At 39.6% G+C, this 8,566-nt stretch overlaps 1 protein-coding gene across 5 annotated transcripts in view; it reads left to right on the forward strand.

Moving 5' to 3' along the window:
* STK32B (serine/threonine kinase 32B) overlaps nt 1-6,800 on the forward strand; it is a 189,328-nt gene extending 182,528 nt beyond the window's left edge. For 4 of the 5 annotated variants that reach the window (XM_052780495.1, XM_052780499.1, XM_052780497.1 and 1 more), the window contains one exon: nt 2,613-3,861. In XM_052780495.1, the coding sequence (XP_052636455.1) occupies nt 2,613-2,751 (139 nt within the window). In that variant the 3' untranslated portion in view covers nt 2,752-3,861. Of the gene's footprint in view, nt 1-2,612; nt 3,862-6,561 lie in introns of those variants that run through there. The other variant, XR_008234171.1, reaches the window with a different exon arrangement.
* Nucleotides 6,801-8,566: the final 1,766 nt, after the last annotated feature.

An 8,566-nucleotide genomic window follows, 5' to 3' on the forward strand; every position in this document is an offset into this window, starting at 1 on the left:
GAAAAGCACTTGCATGTCTTAGACCAATCATAGAATCATAGAATCATTCTAGTTGGAAAAGACCTTCAAGATCATCAAGTCCAACCATTAACCATGCCCACTAAACCATGCTCTGGAGTACCCTGTCCACTCGCTTTTTGAATACCTCCAGGGATGGTGAATCAACCACTTCCCTGGGCAGCCCATTCCAATGTTTGACAACCCTCTCAGTAAAAAAATTTTTCCTAATATCTAACCTAAATCTCCCTTGCTTCAACTTGAGGCCATTTCCTCTTGTCCTATCTCCAGACACCTGACAGAAGAGACCAGCAGCCACCTCACTACAACCCCCTTTCAGGTAGTTGTAGAGAGCGATAAGGTCTCCCCTCAGCCTCCTCTTTTCTAGACTGAACAACCCCAGATCCCTCAGCCGCTCCTCATAAGACTTGTGCTCCAGGCCCCTCACCAACTTGGTTGCCCTTCTCTGGACACGCTCCAGCAGCTCAATGTCTTTCCTGTAGTGAGGGGCCCAAAACTGAACACAGTACTCGAGGTGCGGCCTCACCAGTGCCGAGTACAGGGGAACAACCACCTCCCTGCTCCTGCTGGCCACACTGTTCCTGAGGATGCCATGATTCCTCAGATCTCCACAGAGCCAAAATTTCTCTCACTCCTCTATTTAGTAGTTTGCACAGGTTTGCAACCCACAGTTTGCACCATGATTTTCCAAGCACTGTGGCCTTTTCTCTTGATGCCTACAAATACCTTACTCTTGTAAGGACCGGTATCTCAGACCCTAAGGTGTTTCAAGACTTTGTCTCATTCAATTACTCTCTTGGTAGTCCCCCAGATCATTTTTTAAGCCCTTAATAACAACAACAACAAAAAAACCCAAAACAAAAAACAAACCCAAACCCATCACATTTGCTGTGTTCCATTCCTTGGTGCCAAGGCAGTTTCAACAGTAAGTTACATACTCCATTCAGCTGGGCAGAAAGTATATATTTCAATTTTCTTTGAGCCCTTGGGAGAAAATCCACTGTCTTGACACTTTGTCAACATTCATTTGAATGACTGGTTCTAAAGCTGTTTGACTGATGGTTTGACTGGAGATGATGGACAAATTTCTCATGAAGAAAGGAATGTCCCTAAGCTCATTTGTCATGAACATCGGTGAAAATAATTCATTGGCTTTTCAGCTAGGGACTCATATTTCTTGTGCTATCCTCTAATATCTCAGTCATCCACTGGTCTGTAGTCACCAGTAGCCATCGTTATTTCTGGTGCACTTGAAAAAATCACCATTAGGGTAAATGCTTTTAGCCATTTGTTCCTCTAATCTGGTTTTTTTCAGTCTGCCTTACAGTTTTTTATTTAATGTGGCAGTGTTTGTGCTCTTTTAAACTTAACCTATTTGGACAGTGTTTTCATTATTAGTACTTTAAATAGTCTCCTTTATTCCCCTGTTGAGCTCTGACAGAATTTTCATGTCCTTTCACATTCTCTTCTGAGTCTTCAGTACGGTGTCTCTATAGTCTTTATGCCACCTGGAAGTATTTTATCCTTTTAAACTGACCATTTACATTTCAATTTTGCACGTTTTTCCATTACTGAGTATTTTTTACATGTATTTTTTAAATGTTATTGCAAAGTTTTTTTGGACTATAACATATATATCACTTATAATCACTGTTACAAAGAGCTTCTTCCATAGTGTCTCAAGACAAGTGCCAACTCTTGGTGCCTTTTTTCGGGAATACAACAACAGCTGCTTCTTATTTTGAGAAAACAGACAGAAAAATTCCTCCAAAACAGCAGCTGTTCATGTTTGGTTTTTTTTTTTTAAATTGGTTTCTACCTCATAGCTTCCCCATGAATCTTTACACCTTTCTTGAAAGTACTTACATTCTGTCTGTGTTTAGAGGAAAACACTGAGTATCACATGAATCAGTAAAATCACAGAAGTTGATACCAGTGTTGAACAGAGATGCTGAGAAGCTTGATAATAAAATGATTGGTGGGGACTGCAAGTGCTGCTAGGGCTGTTGCTGTTTTCTAGAAAATGATGTCAAAAGAAGATAACTTTGCAGTCTTTAAACAATGTAGGATTTTTTTGTTGATGTTCCTTGAAACCACGTAGGAGGCTTTGACAATATATGAAGTAATAACAAGAGGAATACTGAACATACTTTCATCTCATATTTTGTTCTCTTGTACTGATGGAGGTTACTGATAATTTTGTAGGAGAGCAGAGGGGAGCAGCTGCTTACTGCTGTTGTGTGCCCAGTCAACAACTCTCATCAGCCTCAAGCTACCTGGAGGTTTTGTCAAGTTACAGTCTGAGCAGAGGTGCTAAAGCCAGAGAAAGCACTCTCTTCTGCTGGCTATTTATGATAGGCTTTAATGGGAGCAGGGTTTGACCAAGACCCAGCTGCACATATTTAGGAGGAAGCAATCATCAGTGTTTAGAAGAAATGGCAGCTATAAAGCTCAAGGAGTTAATAGAGATCAAATGGTGCAGGAATCTGTTTTATACACAGGTGTATGGGCTATCCACAGGACAGGCAATGGCTGTCATTCTGATACAGTTGTCTGCACATGATAGCTATATCAATGTTTTTAACCTTTGGCAGATTAAGAAGACAGCAGGATCAAAGTGGACAGACTTCCAGCATGGACAGCAGAGCATCCCTTCAGAGCCACGAGAAACTCCAAGATGGACGTAACAACAATTTACTGGGACACGGCTGCACAAGAGGCTGCAGCAGCTAGTAAGCTACGGCCCCGTACACGCTTCCACTCTGGCAGGGCGAGGAAAAGTCCTCTCTGTGCATGCCTTCATCTTCACCCCTCGGACTCCGGGATGTCTGACTCCTCCAAAGCAGGATCCCCAGCCAAGGACAAACCCACAGAGCACACCGGCTGAGACTTTCCACGTACGACCCTGCTCTTCTTTTGACTCTGCCACTGGAAAAATTACCATCAGCAACAACATACAGTTTTATAAGTAAGTGTGACTTTCCTTTTCAAAATCCTGGAAGAAAACTTGAAACAATTCATTAGGCAGCCTCTCAAAGATTGCCACGGTTCTGGCTACTTGCAAGAGACAAAGTTACATTGGGGCCAGCTTTGTGTTGAAGGCTTTACATTCCCCTCTCTGTTAATTAAAATGGTCCAGTTTGGAATTTTGTGAAACTGCTGGACACAGCCATTTCTCATCACCTGCTGTTGAGTTTATAACAGATGTATATGATGTAAATACATGAATGTAGTGTCAAATAGGCCAAACACTGAATAATTTCATTTAAATACCTGAAGCCCATTGGAAAAGTTGCGGCGTGAATGTATTCCCATTGTTCTTTAACTTCATGCATTCTGCTTTATAGTAAAAGATGTGACCCTGGCCAAGTCAAAGTTTTGCTCGTGACTTTAGTGGATGCAGGATCAGACACATTAGTAGTGTATGATAGCCATGACAAAGAAGGAACTTTTTATTTGTAACAATAGGCTGACTGAGCCAGAGTTGAAAAGCAGCTTAGTAAGGAGAGCTAAAAATGTTAAGAATTTGCTCAGATCGATAGGTGTTATAAAATGTGAAGAAGTTACATGTGTCTTTGTTTTTATGGATCTATTCTGGATGAGAACCATCTTGCACAGAAAGAAACATACTTTATCCAAAGTATTGCTAACATGAAAGCCTTTTTTTTTTTTAAACAGTACCCATAATTCCAAACATTTATGGTATTTTACAACTTGTACATCCACATTTTGATAATAAATGCATGTTTGTTCTGTCCTATTGTGCTTTTATTTTTAAGGGTTACCATCCGTAAGCAAATTTCATTTCAACTTTTTAAACCAAATAAGTTAGGCTTTTGGAAGTGAAAACCATTTTATTTGTAATAATCTATTTTTATTGTATTGTTCCCATTCTATCTTCTACAAAGCAAAGTTCTTTGTAATTGAATCTATTTTAAAATTTGGTTTCACATTACATGTAATTTTTTTCACAATTTTTTCATAAAATACAGATTTTTATCGCTCCATGAAATGACATGGTGTTCCTATCAACAACAGAGCAGTTTACAAATGTACTAAGGTAAAGATTTTACATCTGTCATGAGCATGGTGTTGGTCTACTTGCTTAATTTGGGCATAGACTGAAATAATCATAGGATCAAGCAAAGAAGCAGAGTTTCTCTAGTCATGAAAGGACAGATTTCATTGCCCAGAATAAACTATTTCATGCCTATCCGTTCTTATAATGACCCTTTTTTTTTTTCTTTCTTAATATTCGTTTCACTTGGGAAGGACCAAAGTAGATAACTTTTCACATAATTTCTGGAAACACCTATTGTTCTGTTCCAATCAAAATGCATTATGTTCTTGGATCTTGATCTGGATCTTGATCCTGGAAAGAAATGGAAGGTTTTGTTTACTTGAGTAATCCTGCAGAAATTAATGGTACTACTCATAAGTAAATGCTTGCAGGATCCATGATGTATTAGGTAATAAAGATTAGAGCCATGGAGTTCTTGGAAGCAGGGCCAGTAATTTATTAAGATTTTCCAGGTAAAATTTTCCAATTGGAAAAACATTTGGAAAAAAAGCAATTGCACATTTGCTTTTTTTCCATGATTACAGTTGTTTTGAGCAAGACGAGTTATTGTGGGTGATCTTGCACAATATCAACCATCTAGAATGCAACTACACTAGCACCTGAATTTAGGCTGGGAAGGCATTTTTGAAGTTAATGCCTCAATCTTACAGCCCTACTGCATTTTTGTTCATATTGTGGCACCCAAATCAGATTCTTTTTGGATGATACAAAACCAGAAGATGTGCTCCAAGGGAGCACTTAATGCCATCCACCCAGCCTTGGGCCTGCAGACCACAGGAACAGGTGAGAGCAAATCTGAAATTAAACTTCCCCAAATGTGCCTTGTGTGGATGTCAGGTCTGCATCGCCGACCGCTCTGCTTTGCAGAGCCCCTCCTGTTGGGCTGCACTGCCTGCTAATGCACACATAGCCACCGAGAAGTCTGGGTTTATAGAATGAAAAGTTTATAGAATGAGAGATCCACAGCTTTTAGAGTGTAAGAAGTTCATCAGCGACTGTATTAAAAATGGGGGGAGTTTCCTGCACATAGAATTTAATTAACAGCCGGATTCTACCAAACATTTGCAGTCTGATCTGGCTGGCTGCTGGGTGTCTTTGTCAATGCTTTACTAAGCTGTTTTTGAGAGAAGCCTGCTTATTCAGTAGATGGCATCTACTTAAATATGTTTGCACAGAGTATTGTGCATGAATGCAAGCTCACTCAGACACTTTAATTTCACGCTTGTTGCCACACGATCATTTCTCAAACAACTCTACTGCTTGCACAAAAAAGAAATCATGGCACCAATCATCAGCTTCATCCAGAGTCCATGACACTTCCACTGACTGCAAGCTGAACCTTATGCTGCATGTAATTATTTTTGTCTGCTCACACGGATCAGAGAATACCCTCAGCTGTACTGCAGAGACCCAATATGGAATCATAGAATAGTTTGGGTTGGAAGGGACCTTTAAAGGTCATCTAGTCCAAGCCCCCTGCAGTGAGCAGGGACATCTTCAACTAGATTGGGTTCCTCAGAGCCCCGTCTAACCTGACCTTGAATGTTTCCTGGGATGGGTCATCTACCACCTCTCTGGGCAGCCTATACTCTTAGTTCACCTTTCCCTTTGACCAACGTAGATGTAAGGAAATGGCCTGTCATGGGACGCCCTGATAATGGTGCAGAAGAAGAAGAGAGGTTATTCTGTATAGTATGTGCTTTGTGAGGACAGAACAAGTACTACAAGAAAAGTCACACAGCCTGGGAATAAGCCTGAGGAGTGCTTGGCTGGGACTTGTCTCCCCTAGCTTTAAACATACGAAAAACATACATATCTGCAGCTGAGTTAGCCAGATCCGGGCTCAAAAATAAAGAGGAAAAAAAAAAGAAAGATGCTTTTAGGATGTGGTGCACTTGATCTGTCTTGATTGTCTCTTTTAGCAGATTGTTGTCCCTGTAGCTCTGCCTCCATGGAGTATAACGTCAGTGTACACAGCTCAGATGTGGACATGCACATTGTGCACTGACATTTATTCAGATGAATCTTGTTTGTGATGGCACAGACAATTTGTGGAGATGCAGTCTAATCCTTATGAAAAAGTCGGAACATTTCTGATCACTTCAACAGGAGCAAGAGCTATTTAAACAGTATTTACCTTTACATGTGTACATGGTATTAGAGGGACAAGAAATGACACAAAAATAGACTCTTGCAATGAATACTGCCTTGCTTTCCAGCAGAAATGAAAACAGAAAAGGCAACCTAAATAAGACATAGAAGGTTTTTACAAAATACTTGGTGAGATGGAGGGGAAAACCAAAGCAGGCAGTCATAAAACCAAAAGAAACTCCTTGGGACTCATTTATTCTATACAGCTTTATTGCCTTGCAAAAGCAGCCAGTGATCTTAACTCCCAAAGTCTCATCTGGTTTCTCCAAGTCATTTCAAGGGTAAAATATTTTTTCTTGTTTCTGTTCCAGGGAAGAGGGAAGGAAGTCTAACACAGCTGGAAAAGCAGTTTGCTGCTACAACATTTTATTGCAATGCCACTTGCTCTGCAGTGTTACAGTTCTGATCACACATGCACATTCCCACAGCATCACTCTATGCTAAACTCTGCCAGATTTACCTTCTGTTCAGTTTGCTCCTTCTACATTGTGTATTAAATATTGGCACCGTACTGTAAATGTTTAATTACCAACTGTCATAAAATACAAATGGCTCCTTTCATCTGTAGTCTTGACAAAAATGATTAATGAAATACTTCCAGAAGTTTTTCCTGTAATTTGGTGGGGTGGAAGGGTTGGTTATAGATCTTGGCACACTATTCAAAATGACATCAAAGTACACAATAGAGGAAATACTAGGCACCAATCCATCCATCCATTCTGTTTGCAAAATATGTAATCACAATTTCAAGCTGATTTCTGACAGCTTAAACCTAAATATTGGTGTATTGGGATGTACTGAGGAACTGTGGTTGGCTGAATAAGACCCGAGGAGTTTTTCTGTTTTCCAGTTCGATAGCTATGCCAACAGTTCTGCTATGAAAAAAAGTGTCTGCCAACATAGGAGAAGCTTAGAGGTTTTGGACAGGTATATTTACAGTTTTGGTGGGAGTTGGAAAGCAAGAAAATATTTAAAGTGCATTTAATTAAAAACCCACAGGTATCCTCTTGAACGTCCACTGCTCTAGCACTTGCCTCAAGAGGACACCTGGAAAAAACCACTGTCCTGCAAATAATCCCCATTATTTCTATATCTGGCCCAGATTTCACCTGTGGCTAAATGAGTTGTTCTACACAGGCTCTGAATAAGAAGCGAGTGAAGGCAAGACCCCACCTGTTTGCAACGCTGGGCTGCTCAGACTCTGCCTTCTTGTACAGTTAAAGGAACAACAACTTGTAGCAGCTGCTGGAGCCAAAGTCATCAGTCCTGCTAGGAAAAGCAGAAATTATTTTTTCCTACACAGCAGTTGCAGTTCAGTCCCTTAGCACATGCTGCCGACAGACCCCGTGGTAAATTTTGAATGAGGAATAATGTAAACTTTTTATAGATCCTTCTGGTGCCACACAAAAATCTCCATGATAGATTGGTGTGATTTTTAAACAAGAGTGTTGCAGTTCTTCTGGAGAGCATACTAGTAGCTAAATAACTAATTTCTTATGCACATTGTTCTTAATCGTCTTAGCTTCTATCAGAATAGCTACTTCTGTTTATCTGTATTTTAATGATAGGATCAACTACTCTCTGGCCAGCAGGGAAAAAAGTTTTGATATTTTTAGCATGTTTAGCAATGCAAATTAGCTCGCTATAATCATGTTTGTGAGAAAACACACAGTACAATCAGGACCTTAACAATGACTGATATTAGCTATGCTCTATACATCAATGAGCTTGGCTCAGAGTCACAAACTCCTTTTTTTTTGTCATTTTTAATTGGGAAGGAGGAATATATCTAATCAATTAAACCATTTTTTACAAAATAGCCAAAGAGTCCTCATGAGTCCTCCCAGAGACTCAAAATCATAATGTAGGGCACAAAGCTTTGTTGTTCAGTGTTTGGGATTTTCTTTAAGTCCCTTATAAACAATAAAGTAAGCATATCAAAACCTCTGTTGCTTTCAATACCCATTAAGACAAATACAACTGAGAACAATCCTAAAATGCAAGTCCTTCTAAAAAGTATGTCCATGAATACAGAATTATGTAAAATCAGTGCCCTTTGAATGGAATTAGATTTAGTCATAGACACTTTCTTGGGCAAAAATATGTCGGAACTAGTGCTCTGGAGATTTTTTTGCATCTTACCTTTTCACTGTTTTGATGTATGCTATATTACATCCTTGGAATTTTCCCAAAGTGATTATTTTGTACTTGAAAAGTCCCCCTTGGAAGAGTACTATACAATTTAATTAGTAGTTATAATTTTTCTATACAATTCTATCGCGAGGATAATATTCTCCAGTCAATGTGCTAAGATAT

This window comes from Harpia harpyja, chromosome 2 (genome assembly GCF_026419915.1).
Source record: "Harpia harpyja isolate bHarHar1 chromosome 2, bHarHar1 primary haplotype, whole genome shotgun sequence".
Lineage (NCBI taxonomy): Eukaryota > Metazoa > Chordata > Aves > Accipitriformes > Accipitridae > Harpia > Harpia harpyja.